This window comes from Dendropsophus ebraccatus, chromosome 7 (genome assembly GCF_027789765.1).
Source record: "Dendropsophus ebraccatus isolate aDenEbr1 chromosome 7, aDenEbr1.pat, whole genome shotgun sequence".
Classification (NCBI taxonomy): domain Eukaryota; kingdom Metazoa; phylum Chordata; class Amphibia; order Anura; family Hylidae; genus Dendropsophus; species Dendropsophus ebraccatus.
This window is the reverse complement of record NC_091460.1, coordinates 87,236,331-87,261,497: the sequence shown is the minus strand read 5'-3', so window position 1 is coordinate 87,261,497 and position 25,167 is coordinate 87,236,331. Positions and strand designations below refer to the sequence as shown.

General features: G+C 41.3%; 1 protein-coding gene and 1 pseudogene across 4 annotated transcripts in view; both read left to right on the top strand.

Moving 5' to 3' along the window:
* The window catches only part of GLRB (glycine receptor beta), a 148,418-nt gene that overhangs the window by 110,551 nt on the left and 12,700 nt on the right, over window positions 1–25,167 (top strand). For all 4 annotated transcript variants that reach the window (XR_011363840.1, XR_011363838.1, XR_011363839.1 and 1 more), the window contains exons 5-7: window positions 8,240–8,469; window positions 17,826–17,908; window positions 21,228–21,368. Coding sequence is in view for 1 of the 4 variants with exons in the window: in XM_069976627.1 (XP_069832728.1) it covers window positions 8,240–8,469; window positions 17,826–17,908; window positions 21,228–21,368 (454 nt within the window). In the remaining 3 variants the exon portion in view is untranslated. The remainder of the gene's footprint in view (window positions 1–8,239; window positions 8,470–17,825; window positions 17,909–21,227; window positions 21,369–25,167) is intronic.
* On the top strand, window positions 18,264–18,888 carry LOC138797113 (large ribosomal subunit protein eL32-like; annotated as a pseudogene).

Here is a 25,167-nt window from a genome sequence, read left to right as displayed (position 1 = left end):
ACGGTCCGCGGCGCCCTCTTAAAGGACCCGCGTACCGGTACGTCATGGGTCCTTAAGTGACAGTGATCCATGACGTACCGGTACGACATGGGTCCTTAACCTCTTAAGGACATAGGATGTACCGGTACGTCCTATGTCCTCACTTGCACTTTGAAGTGCCGCGATCCCGGGTGCCGCGTGTAGCCCGGGACCGCCGCTATTAGCGGGCACGGTCTGATCGCCGTGCCCGCTAATTAGCTAATCGGAGGCAGCTGTCAAAGTTGACAGCTGCCTCCGTTTACCTGAGGCAACGTTTCCCTGGTGTCTAGTGGGGGAGATCGCTCCTCCGGGACCTTGTCCCGGAGGAGCGATCTCCGTTACTGATGCCGGCCGGGGACGCGTCCAAGATGGCGCCGTCCTCGGCTCGGCACTCGTTCGTTTTCGGCTGCAGCAGCCGAAAGCAAACGAGTGCCGATCTCATGGATCTCTGCAGCATATCTATGCTGCAGAGATCTCAATGAGAGATCACAGTGTATATACTAGAAGTCCCCCAGGGGGGCTTCTAGTATATGTGTAAAAAAAAAAGTGTTGTTAATAGTAAAAAGCCCCCTCCCCTAATAAAAGTCTGAATCACCCCCCTTTTCCCAGGTTTTAAATAAAAGTAAACAAATAAATAAATAAATAAACATGTTTGCTATCGCCGCGTGCGTAATCGCCCGAACTATTAATTAATCACATTCCTGATCTCGTACGGTAAACGGCGTCAGCGCAAAAAAATCCCAAAGTGCAAAATTGCGCATTTTTGGTCGCATCAAATCCAGAAAAAATTTAATAAAAAGCGATCAAAAAGACGTATATGGGCAATCAAGGTACCGATAGAAAGATCAAATCATGGCGCAAAAAATGACACCTCGCACAGCCCCATAGACCAAAGGATAAAAGCGCTATAAGCCTGGGAATGGAGCGATTTTAAGGAACGTATATTGGTTAACAACGGTTTGAATTTTTTACAGGCCATCAGATACAATATAAGTTATACATGTTATATATCGTTTTAATCGTAACGACTTGAGGAACATGCATAACAAGTCAGTTTTACCCCAGGGTGAATGGCGTAAAAACACATTTCCCCCAAATAAAAGAAATGCGGTTTTTTTTTCAATTTTACCACACTTCGAATTTTTTTCTGGTTTCGCAGTATACTTTATGCAAAAATTCAGCCTGTAATTGCAAAGTACAATTAGTGACGCAAAAAATAAGGGGTCATGTGGGTTTCTAGGTGGAAAAATGCAAGTGCTATGACCTTTTAAACACAAGGAGGAAAAACCGAAAACGTAAAAACGAAAATGGGCCATGTCCTTAAAGGGTTAAGAGGTTAGAGCGTAACTGTCATATTTTTTTTTTATTGCAGAAATCAGTAGTATAAGCGATTTTAAGAAACTCTGTAATAGGTTTTATCAGCCAAAAAAGCCTCTTTCTGTACTCAAGAAGCAATCTCCCAGCCTCCCCCCCTGACTTCTTATCTGTGCATTATCAGGCAAACACGTCTTCATTACAGAGAAGCCAGTGAAGACGGGTTCTGCTCTCTCCATTCTATCCTTATGGAAGGGGGAGGGGCCGAGGGAGATGAGTGAGCAGGAAGAGGTGACATGAAGGTCAGCTGTTTGTAGACTGTCTGGGCACCTAAACCGCAGGATTCTGGGGTCAGAAAGGTCAGTGCTTATCTATGAACTTACTGAGAGAAGATTGCAGGGTTTTGTGCTTTGCAGAAATCCTCCGTGCTCAGTCACTCCTAACAGCCCCTCCCCTCTCCATAGCCACATAATGGAGACAGAAATCCTGCTTCATCTGATGTGAGGGGGGAGGCTGGGAGATTGCTTTTTCAGTCCAGAAGGAAACTCTTTTGGTTTATAAAACCTATTACAGAGTTTCTAAAAATCGCTTGAACTATTGATATTTAATGTTTTCAAAAAAATTACCCTGAAATGACAGTTACGCTTTAAAGTATTTAAAAATTAACATTAACAACATCATACATCATGTAGCATCAGAAGTTATCGGGTCCCTGGTGTGGCCCAAAGTCAAACCGATTGAGCAGCACAGCAGGTCCAGTCTGCTGCTTGTTACATCTGCATGACCGACTCATTGCCTTTATGCACTGTTAAGTTTCTTGCATAACTCACATGAATAGTTTGTGTCATAAAGCAAAGCTGGTAAAATAAATGTGTACAACATACATATATGTAAAGGGGTACGAATCAATACCAGTTGATTAATAACACAGTAATTGAAGCCCACAGTTCAGCCTTCCCCTCTCAATGAGCTCTTGAAAGGTCACAGAGTATGCTCAGTAATGTTTCACATTCATCTCAGTGAGACCGGTCCGGTCAATGGGGCTTGCTTTAAAGCATATGTGTAAATGCTGTTAAAAATGGCTCAGGCAGGATGGTTGCCTGCATAACTCTTTACAGAAAAATGGAATTAAAGTATGATCAGAGAATAGAAACAGATTAGAAAAACACATTTCAATAACCTGCTTTAGTCAATAACATGTAAGATCACCCCTTAAGTGAATTTGAAATACCAGTGGAAACCAGGGCTGTGGAGTCGGAGTTGGAGCTGGTTTGGCTGGTGTCGAAGTCGGAGCTAGTTTTGGCTGGAGTCGGAGTTGGAAAAAAATGTTCCGACTTCAGCTTTAAAAAAAATCTTTTAAAAAATGTAGAATTAAATTTTGATATGAATTTTATGTTTTGCTCATGAATATATATTATGAGCAACATTCTAATAGGACACTGGACCTATTAGATAAGGGTGGTCATGGAAAAGTTGTCGGTCACTATTTGGCAGTTTTTTTCTGAGCTCGAAGAGTCCATCTGTGCTGTTCTCTTCCTGGATGCTGGATGACTGTGTATGAGCAGCAGTGTAATATGAAGATATCCTGTGTAATATAGAGGAGGAGGAGAAGATTGTGTGTTTTTCTTCAGTGTTCTACGGCTGCAGGTATGTGTGTGTGCTATGAATACAGCAGGCTGTTTGTATGTGTGCTGTGGATGCAGCAAACTGTGTGGGTGTGCGCTATGGCTGCAGCAGGCTGTGTGGGTGTGTGCGCATGCGTGCCCCCACAGTGACCCTCTCTATATCACTATGTGTGACCCCTCTCTATATCACTATGTGTGACCCCTCTCTATATCACTATTGCTGACCTCTATATTACAGGGATCTGGCATTGTTAACAGTGAGTGTTTATGTATGGTGAATACTTAGTTAGAAACATTAGAAGACTGTCAGTAGGAAAAGACCACCTGCTCCATCTAGTCTAGTTGTGAGTAGTTCAGGACATGGAGACTGGAGACTGGCTGCATCCACTGCACACACAGGAGAAGCTGCTTTATATACAGTATTCCTTTATTCCCTCAGAAGTCGCCCCAGGATCATGTAGGACATTAGGGAGAAGCTGCTGAGCCAGTGTGATTAATAACTCCCCTGGTATATGACTGGCCATTTATGAAGGAGCAGGAGTCTGAGTCTGTCCTGATGAAATTCAGGAGTCTGAGTCGGAGCAGCGGGTTACCGACTCCACAGCCCTGGTGGAAACGTCCTGATAGCAGCTGCCATGCAAGGTCATTTTCAGGATATAGGGGACTTAGCATCACATAAAAAGTAACCATGGAGCAAAAGGCCAAGCTTTTTTAAAAGGGCTAAGGAATTGTGAAGTCAGAGGAATGTAGGTGGTAATATGGAATATGTTTTTATTGCTCACTTGCACTATAGCTAATCTGCCAGTATGAAGTAACTAGAACAATGTGTGATTAATTTAGTTTACCTTCAAGGACTTATTAGAAGAAAAAAAAACTGATGTCAGAAATTTCAGGAGCTCTAATAGAGCATTTGGAACACAATATTAACTTGGTGCACAAGTTCACATATTTGGCCAATCAAAACAGTGGCGATGGCATAAATTACAGACTCAGAGAGACCTTTTGATCTTGATTCCTTTCCTCTCCAATTGGGTTGTGCTTTTAACCGCACATTCTTTATACTTAATATTTCCTTTTTCTTGGCTGGAAAACCTACGTAACTTCACTCAACACCACTTACTGGACCCATCCATGTTTTCATGACTCATTTTAAAGAAGAATTCAACTAAGCCTATAAGCTTGCCATTTATTGTCAGCTATTTGGCTCTTTTTCTGATTTATTTTTAATTTTTCTGCTTCTTTTCTATATTTAACACACTGTTGCTGACTTTGTTTGCCAGCTTCTGATCCATGTGGGTTAGCATGATAAATGCCATTGACATAAAAAGCAGATCTCTTGTGGAGCAATATTCCTGAGTTCTGTGTACTGTTTAATAAGGGACATGAAAACTGTGGTTGAGGCAAGGTGTAGTTAAAAAAAATTATCACCCTGTTACAAGCTCTGAGTCATGGAAAGGATATGAACAGCAATACCTGTGGTGGCAGGAAAGTCTGCTTTATATAGTAACATACATTATATTCTCTAATATGAGTTGGTCAACTTGATAGAACATTTGCTGTGTCTGATAAACTTAAAGTAGTTATTGGAGATTTATAGATAGTATTGGCAGGGGAGAAACGTTACATGAAGCTTCATCCTGTTTTACACTTTGCAGCATGCAGTCTCTACAATGCAAACATTTTTACAAAATCTATCTGACAGCCTGCTCCTTCAGGCACTTTGGCAGGAGATATTTGGAAAAGATATCAGGGAAAAAGGGTTAGAAGTGGCCCCCGGCAATCATTAATAAGGCATCATTTAATTTATGTAAAGCAGAATTATGTTATGCTTCAATAGACTATTAAGATTCCACTGTCTTTCATTGATTTTTTCCAGCCATCTCCTAGGAATGTATCTAAGTGAATATGGTAAGGATTGATGTTCAACACTCTTATTTCCTTCCATTTTTGGGGTTTACTAACTGTAACCAAGATGAAACATCTTAGCTTGGCTCATGGCTATAATCGCCTTTCAACATTTTATAGGTTCTTAAAATCCATGCCACCCCTCTCACTATAACATTGCATCAGACGTGTATATGTCTTAGTTTTGCTTTGGATTGTCAAAAACACAGTGTACCTGTCTTTTTTTTTTTTTTTTTTTTTTTTTTTTTTTTTGCTGTTGCTAAAGACCAAATGGCCTTAGTGATGGAGCCTCAATTGCAGTTTCTTAAGTGAGACACCTAGTGGCCGAATGTATAGCGTTGTATTTCATATGAAGTAAAATGAAAATGAAAATGAAGTAAATTGCAAAGATGTAGTATATCACCTCCCTACTGATTTAAAATTATTTATTGGTAACGACCGTGCCCATTTAAGTAAAAACATTTTGTTTTCAGCACTCCTACCTATTATTCAAATCATGTTTTTATGTTAAACATCTTTTTTAAGAATGATTGGCGGTTTTTACTAATATTTTATAATCCTCAAATCCTGCAGTTCCGATTGTTACCATTAATTTAAGCTGAGACTTCCTTTTCTATCTGTTATGATAAGAGAGATGCTGCTGCAGTGAAAGGTGACAGTAGTATAAAGAAAAGACAACAGATGAAACTCACAGCTCAGCCTTCCCTCCCATGTGGAATGACATTTTCAAAGGTCACAAATTATGCCAAATAACCTTTCTTGTTCATGTCAACAGGCAATGCTTGTCTCAGCCCATAGCTCTAAATACTGTGGGCTCCCCCATAATAATGTACAAAAAATTAAATGAAATAAATTTCAATCAGAAAATCAGTAAAAAAAATAATAATAATAAAGCAGAGGATACATTCCCTTTTTAAAAGCAAAGTTGGCGATACATTCCCTTGAGAAAGTGCATCGGTGCATGAAACGAACGTAGGCTGCGAACTTTATTCCTCTTGCTGCCAGATCTTTTTTTATGGAATATTGAAATAAAGCCTCAACTTTATGGTGAGGGCTGCTGCATCATGTTTCTTCATGATTGATTGGTATAATAAATATGTTGGAGCATAAATATTGTGTTAAGAAGAAATTATTCGATGTGTATTGTGGGTAAGCTTCTGTGCAGACTTTGAATGAAGAAGCTCCATTTGGCATTCATAAATCATTTTTCCACTTTGTCATGCACCGATCAGCTAGTTTAATCCCTTAACGACGGATGACCTATAGTTACGTTGTTATCCTGGTTCAGAGAGGGGCCACCAGTCGGCTAAGGAGCCATTTAAATGCAGCGTTTACTGGGCCTATTACATGTCCCGATTAATCGTTTGGTAATGGCTGCACGTACATTATTAGCAAATTCCATGCAGGCCTTGCCCAAACTAATTACATTACCTGGCAACGGTCCTGGTGTTCCCCTGTGCTCTACTTCCTTCCCAGTCCCGCAAGCTCTTGCTTCAGAGCGGTCGTCTGAGCTGACAGGCTGCTCAGCCAATCACTGGTTAGGACCAGTGATTGTTTCTTTAGGCTCAGGCCTAAAATAATCAGCTAATTCGATTTTTATTTTTATTTATTTATTTTTTTTTAAACTTTTTTGTTGTTGGTTAAGTGTAGTTTAATTAGTAACTAGGAAATATTATTTACCGAATTCACGCATTTTTCCCCTGCACAGTACACCCATGTCATTGTGTTAAATAAATACTGATGGATTTGTTGTATGAAATGAATGTGGGAATTGGGGTGTTCATACATACATACATACATACATACATACATACTATATACATACTATAGTTTACTTTGCAGTTTATATAATCATTTGTGCTCAGAGAAGAAAAGTCACAATTTCCTTTTTATTTTTGTTATAGCTTTTCAGAACGTGTGATGGTGATGTTTGTTTCTATGGGAACCATGTGTCCTTATTTTTTTATTTTTTTCTTAAAATGTTGACAGTGACCTCAATATGTTAGACTTTCTCTCCTGTGTATATGGCAAACATGTCCATAGGATATAAAAGGCCTGATAGAGGCTACACTTCTTTTTTATAACTAATGAAAAGGATGTCCATCTACATTTGATATATTAAGAGGCTAGAAAAGAGGCTTGGGTAGAAAGTGCATGGTTATTTATGCGAGTTCATCTGAAATGTCGATGGTAAAAAGCAAAAGTACTAGACCCACTGAAATTTTATAGATTTTTGAAAGTAAGACAAAAATTCAACATAAAGGTAAAGTAAGCGCTGCTGTTATTATATATTAGTGACTACCTCCATCATTTTATGATCAACATTTCTTTCAATTTTGCCATTTTAAATCTTTCCAGACTTCTGAAATGTGAACCAACTTTTATTAAATTGACTTATTATTTGAGTAAAGAAGTAAACCTACAAAGGACCTACTATACTACTTAGTAGTTAATAGGTTTTAGTCATGCCATCAAGCTTTGCGTATTTGTAAAATGGAAAATATAACTGACCAAGTCGTCTGACAAGTCAGGCAAAGAATTAGATTGAAAAAGGAATGCAGTGCAATGGGAAATCGACTGATCTCGACTTCACATTTAGCATTTCTTAATAAATTATGCTGAGAACACAAATTATACATGTAATTATCTCCTGTGAGGTGGCAAGTTAAAACGTGGATCTTAGCTAAGCTAATAAAATAATTTATGACCGGCTATGAACATGACTTGAAAATTGGTTTGTGCATAGAAGACCTAGTGATTATTAATTGAACTTCTAATTACCATAGACTAATGTTGTTACTAATGTTGTAGTACCACAACAGTTAGTGCTGGAACCTGTCCCTTCTTTCCGTCATTGTATACAGATTTACTCAGTGCAGCCTCTCAATGATCAGTCCTGCTGCAAACCCAGACCATTTACCAGGACCATGTTTGTGTTACAACCAAATTACTCTTACTCTGGAGGTCCTATGTTGATTTTTCAAGATTGTTTTTGTAGGTCAAACTTATTTCTTTGGAATGTCCATCTTATGTCCCTTTTAGCCAGATTTGGATCAGATTTCATACTTACGGTAGTTACAGCATTGGTGAAAACAGTGGCTGCTGTGTTTTTTACCACACACTTGTTAAATATCATCTAAAAGAAGATTATTTTGGATATTCCATGAGTAAATAGAAACAAATGGACTATTGCAAAAGGAACACAAGATGGAAAAGCTACTTTTTATGTGTAATACGTCCTCATTTATTTTAATGGGTGTGGATAGGTGACATCAGTAAATCTACCGTAATTCACGGTGATGACTATGTTGTGAGCTGTCCATCAAAGATTGTTTCCATCCATATTTACAACTATAAATTCTGCTTGATTTTCATAGGACTACAGGGTCAATATCTTTCTAAGGCAGAGATGGAATGACCCTCGACTAAAACTTCCCAGTGACTTCAGAGGCTCCGATGCACTCACGGTGGATCCGACAATGTTTAAGTGTTTATGGAAGCCAGATTTATTTTTTGCAAATGAAAAGAATGCCAACTTTCATGATGTCACGCAAGAAAACATCCTCTTGTTTATTTTTCGTGATGGAGATGTCCTTCTTAGCATGAGGTAAGTTTCCTTTATTTTTGTTGTTGCTTTTTTTTTTTTTTTTTTTTTTTTTAATAAGGTAGATATATTTATATATGGAAAGTTTTTGGAGGTTGCAAAGTATAAGTAGCAAAGGCAATAAAATATTGTACAGTGAAAAATTTGTAGGAATGTAACACTCATTTTGGTCTGTTCCATTTACAGATAAGATACAGTTTAAATTAGAGGGTTGCACTGTGTAATAACTTGCTAAAATGCATTAACCCCTTCAACACAGAGCCCTTTGATACCTGGATGTCCGGGTCAGATTAATGCAATGTTCCTTCCCGCCTTCTAAGAGCCACAGCGCTTATATTTTTCCACCTACAGGGCTGGTTGGGATGTCATTTTTTGCGCCATGATATCTAGTTTTTATTTATATCATATTAGTGCAATGGAAAAATTTTGATCCCTTTTTTTATAAATTTTTTTTTGTATATAATTTAATGAAAACAGCAATCCTGGTGTGTTGTTGTGTGTGTGTCCCAACCCTACCCCCCCCCCCTTCCCGTTACGCTGTTTACCGTGCGGGAGCAATAATGTTATATTTTAATAGATCCACACGCTACGATATGTAATGTTTTTATTTATTTTTTACTATTTTTCTTTTTATAATGGGGGTGTTTTTTAAAATTTGATTGGGAGGGGGGTTTATAAGTTTTTTTAAATACTTTTGAAAACTTTTTTTATTACACATTTTTTTTACTGTAAAACATGCAATCATTAGATTGCATGTATAGCATAGCATAGATCAGTGTTATAAATCAGTGTTATCAGCCTGCCTGAGAAAGATCTATTCACAGATCGCCGTCGGTACATGCTATCGGTACATTCGCAGCATGGCTGAGGGGGTCCCGATCACTCAGTGACCGGAGCCTGTTCTGTCACTGAATACCTTAAATGCCGCAATCACTATAGATCGCAGCATTTAAGGGGTTAATGAGACACAGCTGTGGGATGGCAGCTGCCTCTCATTACCTCTGGCCCCGGACACACTGATGTGTGCGGGTCCCCTCATTGCAGCGCTCCCGCACACATCAGAAGCCCCTGAAGTCAGTAGCATATATATATATATACATTTCTACTGCACGGGGTATGTGCAGTAGGAATGTATATATACGTATTACTGACAGGAAGGGGTTAAAGATGAATTATTAGGGTTTTCTGTGTAAAATACCCTGAGGTATCCACAGGAAAGGTCAATTAGTGCCTGCTTTGCACAGTGAAAGGGACTAGAAGCAATTGGCTCCACTGAACAGTTGATTGTTGGAGGTTCTGGGTGTCTGCTCCCCACTAATCATTGATTTGAGGCCTATCCTGTGGATAGCTCATCATCAATCTATTTTGCCTGGAAAAAAACTTTAACCCATAGCTGCACCAGGACGTTATTGAACGTCCTCGTGCCGCTATGGGAGTTCAGAGGGGGGTCGCGCGGCGACCACCCTCTGAACTGCCGCGATCCCGGGTGCCGCGTGTAGCCCGGGCTCGCGGCTATTAGCGGGCACGGTCCGATCGCCGTGCCCGCTAATTAAGTACTTAGAAGCAGCTGTCAAAGTTGACAGCTGCTTCTAAATACTTGCTGTTATTCATACCTGGTGGTCTAGTGGGGGGATCGCCCCCCTGCGGCGCGATTGCGGGGGGGCGATCCCTGCATCCATCCCGGGCCGGGGTCTGCTCCGTAATGGCGCTGATCCCGGCTCGGCATTCTATTGCTTTTGGCTGCAGCAGCCAAAAGTAATAGAACACCGATCTCATGGATTCATGCAGTATAACTATACTGCATGGATCTCTATGAGAGATCAGAGTACATATACTAGAAGTCCCCCAGGGGGGCTTCTAGTATATGTGTAAAGTAAAAGAAAAATGTATTTTTAATAACACAAAACCCCCTCCCCTAATAAAAGTCTGAATCACCCCCCTTTCCCCATTTTATAAATAAAAATAAATTAATTAATTAATAAACAAACATGTTTGCTATCGCCGCGTACGTAATCGCCCAAACTATTAATTAATCACATTCCTGATCTCACACGGTAAACGGCGTCAGCGCAAAAAAATCCCAAAGTGCAAAATTGCGCAATTTCTGTCGCATCAAATCCAGAATAATTGTAATAAAAAGCGATCAAAAAGTCATATATGCGCAATCAAGGTACCGATAGAAAGATCACATCATGGCGCAAAAAATGACACCTCACACAGACCCATAGACCAAAGGATAAAAGCGCTATAAGCCTGGGAATGGAGCCATTTTAAGTGACGTATATTTGTTAACAACGGTTTGAATTTTTTACAGGCCATCAGATACAATATAAGTTATACATGTTACATATCGTTTTAATCGTAACAACTTGAGGAACATGCATAACAAGTCAGTTTTACCCCAGGGTGAATGGCGTAAAAACACATTTCCCCCAAATAAAAGAAATGCGTTTTTTTTTTTTCAATTTCACCACACTTTGAATTTTTTTCTGGTTTCCCGGCACATTTTAGGCAAAAATTACATCTGCCATAGCAAAGTACAATTAGTTGCGCAAAAAATAAGGGCTCACTTGGGTCTCTAGGTGGAAAAATGCAGGCGCTATGGCCTTATATACACGAGGAGGGAAAAACGAAAACGCAAAAATGAAAACTGGCTGTGTCCCCTAAGGGTTAAAGGAGTTATCCAGGATTCAAAAAGCACAACTACTTTCTTGCAAAAACAGCACCACCTATTGTCTGTGGTATTGTAATTCCACTGCATTAACTTTATTGGAACTACAAAACCACACCGAAGACAAGAGGGATGGTGTTACTGGAAGAAAGCTGTCAACTTTACATATAAATCTTATTTCAAGCCAGCTTTGAAGATATGCTGTTGCCCATGTAAACAATTTAGTGCTTGTCTATATAATGTAATATCACAGCTGTCACACTATATACACTTGTGACTGCTTTGTCTGCTGTCTCTGTCATTGTTTTTTGTTTTTTTAACCAATATTTTTATTCGATTTTCACAAAAGAAAAATTAACAATACAATGTCAAAAAAGACACAATAGTAAATAGCAACAATACAAAATATATACAGGGGAGATATGACAAGCAACAATACAAAATATATACAGGGGAGATATGACAAGAGACACCTCCATCATACAGGGAGTACGCGCACAGCTTCCAAAGACTAAGACAAACAGAGTAACAAGAAAAAGGTACTTTCAGAGAGCATCAGGGGACAAAGAAGTCCTGTAATGAGACGAATATTGAGGTAACTGTAAGGCACCTAACGTGCCTTTCAAAGATTCAACACAATACCACTTGGTTAATTGAAATGGTCGGACAATGTCATGTATTGCCGCCGCATCATAATGTGTCAGAATAAAAGGTCGCCATTTCTTAAAGAACCTCTTTGTTCCCGTGTCCTTGTGTCTCTCTGTATCCAATCTATCTACTCCATGAAAAAATTTCTGTCATTGTTTTATGCTTGTGTTGAACTGTAGCTCTCTGCGCCTAGTGTTCCTGTTTATCAGCTACGCAGAATGTAGACTTTTTCACATCTAATCAAAAGATTAAAAAAAAAAAAAAAACTGCTTACACGACAAAAGGAAAAAAAAAGCCTTCAATTTGCAGAATATGCCTGAGAAAAGTATCTCATAAATGCAATATGTAAATGTAAGTAGTTGTCAGGGAAGAAGAAAAAAATAAATCCACAGCGATACTGCTTGCTATCAAGTCAATGTATGTGTATTCTCTCTGCGTGTTTGCTGCGATTTTTATTGAATGTTTTATTGAACTCACATGCGAGTTCAACACCACAAAAAACGCAGCTACTTTTATGCGAGTTTTGTGTGAGTTCGGTGCGATAAATACACAGCGATATGTTACGTTTGAAGGCACCCTGAGGTGAACGCACCCTAAAACTGTAAATTTAAAGAGTCGCTGTCAAATTTTTTTTTTTTTACAGAAGTCAATAGCCCAGGAAGACAGGGGGGAGAGTTTCAAACTGCTTTTTCATGTTAAAAATGCATTTTTCGGCTAATAAACCCAATGACAAAGTTTCTTAAAATCGCCTGTACTATTGATTTTTGCAAAAAATCTTTAACCCTTAGAGGACCCGGCCAATTTAAATTTTTGCGTTTTCGTTTTTTTCTCCTTGTGCTTAAAAGGCCATAGCAGTTGCATTTTTCCACCTAGAGACCCACGTGAGCCCTTCTTTTTTGCGCCACTAATTGCACTTTGCAATGACAGGCTGAATTTTTTTCATAAAGTACACTGCGAAACCAGAAAAAAATTTAAAGTGTGGTGAAATTGAAAAAAAACAAACAAAACGCATTTCTTTTATTTGGGGGGGTTCGTTTTTACGCCGTTCGCCCTGGGGTAAAACTGACTTGTTATATATGTTCCTAAAGTTGTTACGATTACGACGATAAAAAATTTAAACCATTGTTAACATAAATATGTTCCTTAAAATCGCTCCATTCCCAGGCTTATAACGCTTTTATCCTTTGGTCTATGGGGCTGTGTCAGGTGTAATTTTTTGCGCCATAATGTGTTCTTTCTATCGGTACCTTGATTGCGCATATGCGACTTTTTAATCGCTTTTATTACAATTTTTCTGGATTTGATGCGACCAAAAATGCTCAATTTTGCACTTTGGGATTTTTGGCGCTTACGCCATTTACCTTGCGAGAACAGGAATGGGATAAATTAATAGTTCGGGCGATTACGCACGTGGCGATACCAAACATGTATGTATGTTTGTTTGTTTTTATTTGTTTATTTTTATTTATAACATGGGAAAAGGGGGGTGATTCTGACTTTTATTAGGGGAGGGTTTTTTTTTATTTATAATAGAAAATGTACCCGGCGCTGCCCGGGTATAAAGTGTCAGTGTGTTAATTAGATTTGTTCTAAGGTGCCCAGGAGGCCAAGCTAAAGGTATTGTTTCATCTGAGTTATTCAGTGAAATTAGTGTATACCTGTAGTGCATAGTTGGAGGGGTTCTGTATACCCACAATGTATAGTTTTTAGGGGTCTTGCATATCTGTAGTGCATAGTTGGGGGGGTTGTATATCTATAGTGTATAGTTAAGGGGGGTCCTGTATACCTGTAGTGTGTAGTTGGGGGGGGGGCTGTATACCTGGAGTGTATAATTGAGGGAGGTCCTGTATACCTGCAGTGTACAGTTGGTGAAGGTCCTGTATACCTGTACTGTATAGTTCGGAGGTCCTGTATACCTGTAGTATATAGTTTGAGGGTCCTGGATACCTGTAGTGTATAATTGGTGGAGGTCTTGTATACCTGTAGTATATAGTTCGGGGGTCCTGTATACCTGTAGTGCATAGTTTGAGGGTTCTTTATAACTGTAGTATAGAGTTGGTGGAGGTCCTGTATACTTGTAGTGTACAGTTTGGGGTCCTATATACCTGTAGTATATAGTTGGTGGAGTTCCTGTATACCTGTAGTATATAGCTTTGGGGTCCTGTATACCTGTAGTATAGAGTTGGTTTAGTTCCTGTATACCCGTAGGGTATAGTTTTGGGGTCCTGTATACCTGTAGTATATAGTTGGTGGAGGTCCTGTATACCTGAAGTATATAGTTGGTGGAGGTCCTGTATACCTGTAGTGTATAGTTTTGGGGTCCTGTATACCTGTAGTATATAGTTGGTGGAGGTCCCGTGCACCTGTAGTGTATAGTTTTGGGGTCCTGTATACCTGCAGGGTCGTATTTACCATTAGGCACCCATGGTCTGGTGCGTAGGGTAGCACGTTGCAGAGGGGCAGTACTCTCCCGTTGAGACTTGCCAGAAAATCTGGTGTCTTTTCGAGGGGGGTATGGCGGTATTGGTCAGGTCTGGTATAGCGGTGTTATCCAGTCACAGTATGGCGGTATTGGTCAGGTCTGGTATGGCAGTGTTATTCATTCAGTGTGTCGGTATTGGTCATGTCTGGTATGGCGGTGTTCTCCAGTCACAGTATGGCGGTATTGGTCAGGTCTGGTGTGGCGGTGTTCTCCAGTCACAGTATGGCAGTTTTGGTCAGGTCTGGTATGGCAGTGTTATCCAGTCATAGTATGGCGGTATTGGTCAGGTCTGGTATGGCAGTGTTATCCAGTTACAGTATGGCGGTATTGGTCAGGTCTGGTATAGCAGTTTTTTCCAGTCATAGTATGGTGGTATTGGTCAGGTGTGTTATGACAGTGTTACCCAGTCACAGTATGGTAGTATTGGTTATGTCTGGTGTGGCGGTGTTATCCAGTCACGGTATGGTGGTATTGGTCAGGTCTGATATGATGGTGTTATCCAGTCACAGTATGGCGGTATTGGTCAGGTCTGGTGTGGCGGTGTTACCCAGTCACCGTATGGCGGTATTGGTCAGGTCTGATATGATGGTGTTATCCAGTCACAGTATGGCGGTATTGGTCAGGTCTTGTATGGCAGTGTTATCCAGTCACAGTATGGCGGTATTGGGCAGGTCTGGTATGACAGTGTTATCCAGCACAGTATGGCAGTATTGGTCAGGTCTGGTGTGGCAGTGTTACCCAGTCACAGTTTGGTATACCTGTAGTGCCCTGTATATACATGTACTGTATAGATGGAGTAGGGGGTCCTGTATATACATATACTGTATAGATGGAGTAGGGGGTCCTGTATATACATGTACTGTATAGATGGAGTAGGGGGTCTACCAGTTATTTCTGTGGATGTTGTGAGGCAGCTGCCCTAGCAACCATTGCTCCTTGTGAAAATGAAAGCAGTAATCCTATTGGTTGCTAAGGCTCCCAACTGCCGTTTCCTCTGGGCAGAGCTGCAGCTAATTATATCACCTGTGTTTGCAGTGAGGAGATTTTCCCATTCATCTCTATGGGGCGCTCTTTCCCCTCCCCCTCCTCTCCTGTACATCTGGCGAGGACGGGACCTTCGCAATAACCTTCCCCAATGTATCTGTGTGCCAAATTTGGGGTCAAACGGTTCAGGCGTTTGGAAGTCTATTTGGGACAGACAGACAGACTTTCATTTTTATTATATAGATAACACTTTTATTTTAACTTTTACACTTATACTAGAAGCCCCCCTGGGGGACTTTTAGTATAAGTGCACTGATCTCTCATTGAGATCTGTGCTGCATAGATATGCAGCACAGATCCATGAGATAGGCACATCGAGCAGCACCCAGGACCGCGGCGGTTCAGAGCGCGGCTCCGCTCTGAACGCGGGTAGGCGGCCCTGGACGTACGGGTACGTCCAGGGTCGCCTAAGGATTAAAACCCCTATTACGCAGGGTGCTGTCAGCGATCGATTGCTTCTCGTTCCCATCGTCCAGGCAGCCCATAGAGGATAGCGACGGACTGCTGCCGGCGCTCCGATTCCACGGAGGGACGGAGGCAGATCGCTGCTATCTTAGTTCAACATGTTGAGAGACAAACGTCAGACAACGATCAGCCGACATCATACATCTCGGCTAAACGTTGTCTTCTATTACACGGGACAATTATTATAATCGTTTAGTTTAATAGGGCCTTAAGACTGGACAGACAAATTACACCAGGTTGCTTGAGAAATCTGGGATAATCCTAAGTGCCTTTTACAGGGGCCGATTATCGACCAGCAGCATTGCTAGAAATGTTCCTTTGGCCAATAATCAGCTCATCGCATCTTTTGGACTGCAGCAAAATTTGTGAACAGAAGATGTGCGACCTATAGCAAAGGGGAAATGACAGCACAGATATGCTATATCCATGCTATCAGTTTCCAGATAACACAAGCATTGCAAAAATACTTCACTGCTGTGTGATCCGGCATTCCACTCTAACTGTATGTTCAGGCAGGAGAGCAGGACAGGAGAGCCGAATGCTGTTTCACATAGCAGTGCAGAAGGTATGTATGCACTGCTTGTGTGATCTGGAAACTGACAGCTTGGATATATGCATATCTGTGCTGTTAGTTTTCAATGATCAGGTGTACAGCTCAGCCGCTTGATTTATAGTATCGGGCACTACAAGCACAGTTTTTGCTGATTGGTGCATGTTTGTGTCCTTTCATAGCCCCAGGTTGGGCCATGTTACAGTAGCCTTTGACTTTGTCTTATCTATGTTTAGACCATCTATCAGTTGCCATAAAATGTGCCAGGATTGTGTGACAGATCTCTGATGCATGATCATACACAATGTTGTATCTTAAAGGAGAAGTCCGTCGAAATTTTTTATTAAAGTATTGTGTTGCCCCCCAAAAGTTATACAAGTCACCAATATACACGTACTACGGGAAATGCACATAAAGTGATTTTTTTCCCCTGCACTTACTACTGCATCAAGGCTTCACTTCCTAGATAAAATGGTGATGTCACAACCCGACTCCCAGAGCTGTGCGGGCTGTGGCTGCTGGAGAGGATGATGGCAGGGGGACACTGAGAGACACAGGGCACTGGAGGGACACTGAGCATCCCTCTGCCATCATCCTCTCCAGCAGCCACAGCCCGCACAGCTCTGGGAGTCGGGACGTGACATCACCATTTTATCCAGGAAGTGAAGCCTTGATGTAGTAGTAGGTGCAGGGAAAAAAGCACTTTATGTGCATTTCCTGTAATAAGTGAATATTGGTGATCTATCCGTGGGTCATGTTAAATCAAATGTACCTGATGGTACATTCACTTTAAGTTTAAACCAACTGGCTTGAGCTGCCCAAGTATCTTTCTGGAGATTTACCAGTCGGAGAGCCAACCAGTCGGAGAGCAACAGCTTGCGGACAGGTTACATAAGTGTTATTATATGTAATAGTGTTATTTGATAAAAAAAAAGAACTGGGAATTAATGAAACATGTGAAAATTTAGTTTTACCTTTTAGTTATTTTCTGTTCCTTACTCATTTTGCATGTCCCACCCTAAAATCTACACATCTGCAACTTTATAGATTTTAAAAGGGAATCTGGCAGCAGTTCTGACCCCTCACTACCTATACAGAGGTCAGGGGAGGGGAGTGTAATGGTGTCTTCAGAAGTTATTTGACATCCTGGCCACTGTTACACCAAGTGCTCAAGGTGGGATTTTTTTTTTGTTAAGTGCCTTAAGCTCTCTATATCTGTCCAAATCATGTGCTGCCCCCAGCAATCTATGGCTTATTGTGTGTATGAAAGTCATGTGCTTTACCTACGTGAGCAGCCTATCATCAGGACAGCCTTTTCAGCCTCAGATTCTAAATAAGACTACCTTAATACACTCACAAAAAACAGAGTGCTTGAAGATGGCAAGAAAGTCAAATTACATATATTAGAATGTTTCATAGCTTTTCAATGTATAATATTTTCAATACTGAATTAATTGCTTATAATTCATACTGTTATTTATTTATTTATTTTCCTTCAGGTTGTCCATTACTTTATCCTGTCCCTTGGACTTAACGTTATTCCCAATGGATACTCAGCGTTGCAAGATGCAGCTGGAAAGTTGTACGTACCTGAAAAATTTATTTCCTTTTGACCCATAGATGTTTACATTCACATTATTATCAGTACACATAGGGGAGTTCACACACTGGCCTTAAAGGGAAACCCCTTAGAGATATCTCCACTTCCACACTCTGTACACTTTTGACGTCCCTCTATATATCCCTCTGCTGCCCCTGTATACCACGTACATTCCTTCATCTCCTGTTCACCACCAGAAAGCCCCTGTCCACCCCCATTAATCTCCTGTAAACTCCTAGACAGGACTTTCTCTGTATACCCTCAAATTCTGTACCGTCAAGACAATTCTTTCCCCCAGTTGTTTTGCCAAGTTTTTACAAGCAGGCTACCACCTACAATGCAATGCAATTTTATTAAAAACTGTATAATAACAGATCAATTATGAGAAAATAGTATAATATTAGTAAAAAAAAACAAACACCAAGCTCTCTTCCTCGGGCTGTCTGTGGAAAAGGCGGACGCACTGATCCGATATCATAGTGGCCCTCCGACCTCTCATAAAACCAAGAATCGCCAAGAAGCAGACAAAGAAGTTCATCCGCCACCAGTCAGACCGTTTTATGTTAAGATTAAGCGCAACTGGCGTAAACCCAAAGGTATTGACAACAGAGCCCGCAGGAGGTTCAAGGGACAGATCCTGATGTCCATCATTGGTTATGGTAGCAACAAGACCAAACACATGCTGCCCACAGGATTCCGCAAGTTCCTTGTCCACAATGTTAGGGAGCTAAAGCTTCTGCTGATGAGCAACAAGTCCTTCTGTGCAGAAATTGCTCACAATGTCTCATCAAAGAACTCTAAAGACCATTGTGGAAAGAGCAGCACAGCTCGCTATCAAAGTCACAAACCCCAACGACAGACTGCGCAGCGAGGAGAACGAATTATTGGTTATAAGAAATAGTGTGATATTGCGTACACAAAAATATAATAATAGAAAAGATAAGCACTTAAATCATCACTAGAAGTTTAATAATCCTCAGTCCAGAAACATCAGCCATGAGAAGCCAAACCGGCTAAGACAGAGTCACCTGTGAGAACAACACTGTGACGGGCGTCCCCTGGTTGCAAGTACAGAGCTTTTGACTCTACTGGAACTCCTCAGACTTTTTATAAAACGTAAAAATGGCTTATGCAACCTACTGTTGTATGAGCTTGGAATATACAGATGTACCTTGTCTATCCTGTCCATTGCTTCAGAGTAATCGGCTCCCAAGTCTCAGACAAGATAGCCAAAATCTTTAAACAGAATAATATCAAGCTCCAGCAAATCATCAAAGACATAGAAATAAATCAGGAAATCCTATATCATAAGTTAAAAATATACTAAACCCTAAATATCAAGGTTTTGCAAGCCGGGCAATTAGAAGATGGATAATTGAGTTCATACAGTGGTGAAGAATAGTGCTCTTGCTGTAAGTTCATGCAATGGTGAAGAATCGCGCTTGAAATACAAAATAGAGACTATAGTATAGACTATACTATAGATAAAGAGGAGATGTAAAATAGATTCCACATTATAGACTTCAAATAGCCACACATTTTTACTAGCACTAGACCAGTCTTCCAGGAAGGCCCCATGCCCTCCCCCCCCCCCCCCCCCCCCCCCCCCCAGTTGGAGCACAGGTCTGACATGGCAGGTGGCACCTTACAAGGGTACACTCCAGTATAAGAGTATCTTTACATATATCAGATTCACAGCCAATTTAAGGCTGGGTTCACACTACGTATATTTCAGTCAGTATTGTGGTCCTCCTATTGCAACCAAAACCAGGACTGGATTGAAAACACAGAAAGGCTCTGTTCACACAATGTTGAAATTGAGTGGATGGCTAATATTTGCTGTTATTTTAAAACAACGGCTGTTATATTGAAATTTTACTGTTTACTGAATTTACTGTTATATGGCAGCCATCCACTGAATTTCAGCATTGTGTGGACAGATTCTTTCTATGTTTTTAATCCACTCCTGGTTTTGGTTGCAATATGAGGACCACAATACTCACTGAAATATACGTAGTGTGAACCCAGCCTCAAGCTGCGAGTTTGCAGTGAAATCCGCTGCAAATCCTTGTACTGTGAACTTCAGTGGGGTTACATACCCGCAGCCGCCCCCTTTAACCACCCGAAGCTTACGTTACCTGCTGGTGCTGCAATTGCATCTGAGGCTCCCGACTCCCGTTGGTTCCGCTCAGCCAATTAAATTAAAGGGGCTGGTATTACATACTCACTGCTGGTATGTAACCGCATTGAAGTTCAGTCTTGCAGCGTGAAATCCGCAGTGAATCCGATACGTGTGAAGCTACCTTAAAACATTGGTGCCTGTTCTGCCATTCTTTGCGAACTAGTGTACTCTGTCTTGGGGCCATTCTCCCCCTCTTGAAGGTGCGGGAACTGAAGAGTGAAAGCAGAGGACAAGGCAGGTGCCAAGTAATGCAGGCACCATGGGGGAGATTTATCAAACATGGTGTAAAGTAGAATTGGCTTAGTTGCCCCTAGCAACCAATCAGATTCCACCTTTCATTTCTCAAAGAATGTGTGAGGAATGAAAGGTGGAATCTGATTGGTTGCTAGGGGCGACTAAGCCAGTTCTATTTTACACCAGTTTGATAAATCTCCCCCCATGTTTTCAGTCTCGCAGCTCTCAGGATTTTTCTATGTCACACAGCTTAGCAATGGGGCCGCTCACTGACCTGCTGCTAAAGTGCATGATGCAACTTTGAATTAAAGCATACAAAAATCCTGGTATTAAGGGACAACTCCGGCGAAATTTTTTTTTTGGCTTATTTAAGACACATTACAAAGTAATATAACTTTGTAATGTGGTTAAATACCCGGTCTGGCCCCCTTCCCCCACTTTCCGACTCCCGACTTGTCCTTTAAAGCCTTTTCCCCCCAGTCAGTATTGAAATTAAATGGAAAGTTTCATACATTGTGCAACCCTACTTTGTGTGCAGTATGTATATATGTATATTCTTCCTGTTTTTGTGTGAACTTCACTTGGAGACTCTGGACCCTGCCCCTCCAGATACATACTTGTAGGAGAATTGACTTCTTCTAAATGTGCCCATAATGAATGTGTGTGAGATAAGGTGACGTTACCCCCATTAAAGACGGGGGTTTTCGTCAGCATCTGAATACTGCACTGTGTTATATGCTAATACTAAATAAACACTGAGAGTTAAATAAAATGACTCTTATAATGTTGGCTTCTAGCCTTGAGCATGCATTCAGCACAGATAATTGTAGCTTTGAGAAAGCTAAATGTGTTTATATCTTTGAAATATTTTCCATTGTCATATAGTTGGATACACGACGGATGATTTGCGGTTTATTTGGCAGTCAGGAGACCCTGTTCAGATGGAAAAGATTGCTTTACCTCAGTTTGATATTAAAACAGAAGATATTGAATATGGTAACTGTACAAAGTTCTACAAAGGCACCGGTGAGTAATATAGGCTGTATATTCAGTGCACTAAAAATGTAAGTGTTTAACTTACTCAGGAGGTGTCATCTCTATTGAGTTGTTTCTCATTACTGTTTCAGATTCAGCCTAAATGTAGGTTGCAATATAGAAATAATTTCTACATTTCTTATCATCCGCTAATGTAAGTTTATTGGATCTTGAACATTATGTTAGCGGTCATTCCATTCTATCTATTACAGAATATTATCTTTAGCGCTGCAAGCATATTTATTCTGTTTTCATTCCCTTTCTTAGAATATGTGAGAATATGTGCATAGCATTTCCTAATAAAGACTGATTTACAAAAATATTTCACATGACGAACCCTACATATTTACCGATGTTAGTGGAAAATGAGGCGCCCCCTAGTTGTTGGTGAGGCCCAGCTGGGGAGCCAGCTTTCACAAAGTAACTACGATCTGCACAGTTCTTTTGCTGTTTGCAGAAATCTCTATTTTAGCAACATTATTAATTGATTTTGTACTTAATTTATTAGTATCTAGAGCTTGGGAGATTTCTGCTTTTAAATGGACATTCACCACAGATGGAGAGGCCCAGGCACCCTCTTAGTCAGTCTGGTGAGGCCCAGGTATTGCCTTGGTCTGTTGGGTTATGCTCCAGTAGAAAAAGTTTGAGAAGCACTGGTCTAATAAATACAATCGGAACTACACTGTTTGTTCAGCATATAACACAATAAGGCCTTATTGACATGTCCGCAATCTGCAATCACGGATCAACTTAGTGCCCATTGATTACTATTGGGCTGTTCACACAGTTCGTTCATGTCCTACTGCACATTGTGATTGCGGTAAGAATTACCAATAGCAGTCTATGAATAGCATTCATGTTTTTTGCGGACGTCGCAGATGTCCTTTCCGTGACGTCCGTGGAAAAACACTGATCAAATCTAAGCAAACATTTTTGCAGATACGGATTCTCCAAGCATGCAATTACAGACCATATTTCACAATCACTGTAAAAATTATTGAATGTGTGAATGAGGCCTAAGTGTCTCACATGAATGCTGCATAGTTGCATTGCAGCTATCAGAAAGCAGACAAACCTTTTTTGATGAGGAAAGGTAACCATACACTTTTAATAAATGATAACTGGACAATCGCTTAACCGCCAGTTATGTCTTCCATCTGCCCTGTCCTCCCCATACACAGCAACATTAGGCATGGGATGAGCTTTCCTGTGTTCTCAATGGGGGGGCAGTCACAGCAAAAATACTCTGGCCGTGGCTTATCTCTTTCAGAACAAAGGGGTCAAACAACAATTTTCTATCATGCCCAACCCCTATCTCCACCGACATAATTCAGGAGAGCCCAGGGGCGTAGCTAATGTCTCCTGGGCCCTGGTGCGAGAGGTCAACTTGGGCCCCCCCCCTTTCACGACCAAGTGATGCTACTGGTAGGTGTATGTGTGTGTGTGTATGTGTATATATATATATATATATATATATATATATATATATATATATATACACATTCCAAGACAGATATTACCAATAACACCAGCATATAGGAAGTGAAAATATTATTACCATATATATTACCGCCTTACTGTATACTGAGACCAATATTGCCAATAATACAAGTATACAAGGGGCAAATATTAACGCCACGCCACACCACAACCACTACCATCACGACCACATTGTTACTGACCAAAACCAGTATACTGAGACCAATAAAACACAGTACCGGATAACAAGTAACAAATATTACCGCCACATACCGACTAACACCGCCACATACCGACTAACACCGCCTCTGCTACTGAATAAGATCCACTGTACACAGATCACTATCACCTCATACACTCATATAGAGGTGGAAGCAGCTCCACACAGGTTGTATACACCATATAAATTACAGCGCAGATATATCAGGTGACTCACAGGGGACGTCTTCTCTGATCGGAGTTCTTTCCTTTTCATCTTCTCCATCCGTCCTGGGCCATTATGAGAACTTCTCCGAGCCACGAATCCACAGAATCTGCCAGACAGACATATTAGTCTCCTCACACTGGCACCATCCTCATCTCTATACACACTGCACATCTGTATTGGCCCCTTTACACCCTCATTTAGTGGGTAGCCCTGACACTATGTGACCCCCCCCCCTTATAGTATATATATAGATGGCCCCCACTGCATGTTGCACCCCCCTTCCCTTATAGATGGCCTCTTCTCCCCCCTCCCCTTATAGGTGACCCCCTCCCCTTATAGATGACCCCCTCTACCCCCATTATAGATGCCCCCTCTTCTCTTCCCCCCCCCTTATAGATGCCCCCCTCTCCCCCATTATAGATGCCCCCACTCTCCCCCATTATAGATGCCCTCCTGTTCTTTCCCCCCTTATAGATGCCCCCCTCTCCCCCCATTATAGATGCCCCCCCTGTTCTCTTTCCCCCATTATAGATGCCCCCCCCCCCTCCTCCTCTATGCTAAGCAGTATTTAAAAAAAACAAACACACAAACTCACCTGACAACCCACTCCCCCGGCGATCCTCTTCTTCTTCAGGCGCTGTCCCCGGCTGATGCGCGGCTGCCGGGGGTGTCCCATCCTATCCCCGGCAGCGCGGCGCATCAGTGAGCTCCCTGTACGCCGGAGCTGTGACTTCTGACACAGGAAGCGTCTCTGACGTGCGCTTCCTGTGCCGGAAGTCAGGGCCCCAGGCAGCTCACTGATGTGGCGCGCTGCCGGGGATAGGACGGGACACCCCCGGCAGCCGCGCATCAGCCGGGGGCCCGGACGAGCACGCTCTTGTGACCGCAAGCAAATCAATGCTTGCGTTCACAAGAGTAATTTAAGGGGGGAGCAGTGCAGTGCAGTGGCAACGGGCCGGGTCGCAGCGGCGACCGCTGCGACCCTGGTAGCTACGCCACTGGGAGAGCCCCATACACATTATACTGATGGCGGACCCCGCCCCAAATAGCAAGTGTGGCTGACAAAAGTGTTGGGTGTATGGGGACCTTAAGGGGAGCTTCAGATGAGTCATGTTTTTACAGTACCCCCCTGTTCACAGAGGAAATCTGCAGTAGTTTTTTTTATAAAGTTGGTTCTATTGGTTTTTTGGTTGACAAGGACTAAGAGAACACATCTACAAATTGCCTTATACACTTCCAAGCTGCTACATAACCTGCTAAATAAGATTTAAACAAGCTTTATAACAGTTGGTGAAAAGTAAGCAAAAACTTCAGTAAGTGGTTATGCATTCGAAAAGGTATTAACAGGTATTTGATGGATCCAGGATATCTGACGGTAGTGAATGGCTGGATCTATGAGAAGGAGACATCAGTCATGTGCCTCTTGGCTATGGTCTTGTGTAAGATGGAACGCTATCTGTATGGTCATAATCAGCATTTTAGTTTTTTTTTCCTCATGGACATGATGTTGCTTTCGATGATGTTACGATTATGTACTAGTAGATATCCTGGGTACTGTAGTTCAGCAGGAGCTGCATTGCTGAAGGTTGTCAATCCCTTGTGTACACTTACATTCCCATCTTCCTTTAAAAGTAATTAACAATTTGCCAAAATTATCAAATTGATGTACAGGATACCAAGGCCACCTTCTGTTCACGTCTTCCGAAACTGCACTTATTTAATATTCTCTTCATGAAATATTCACAGTAATGATTTCCCCCAGCTACATCCAGATTTATTGTTACCCAGTTATCATTAGCAAGACCTTAATCACACATTTTCATGAAGTCTTGCTATTGCTACTACTTATTGCAGTTTAAATGTGTCTTTACGCAGACATTAAAA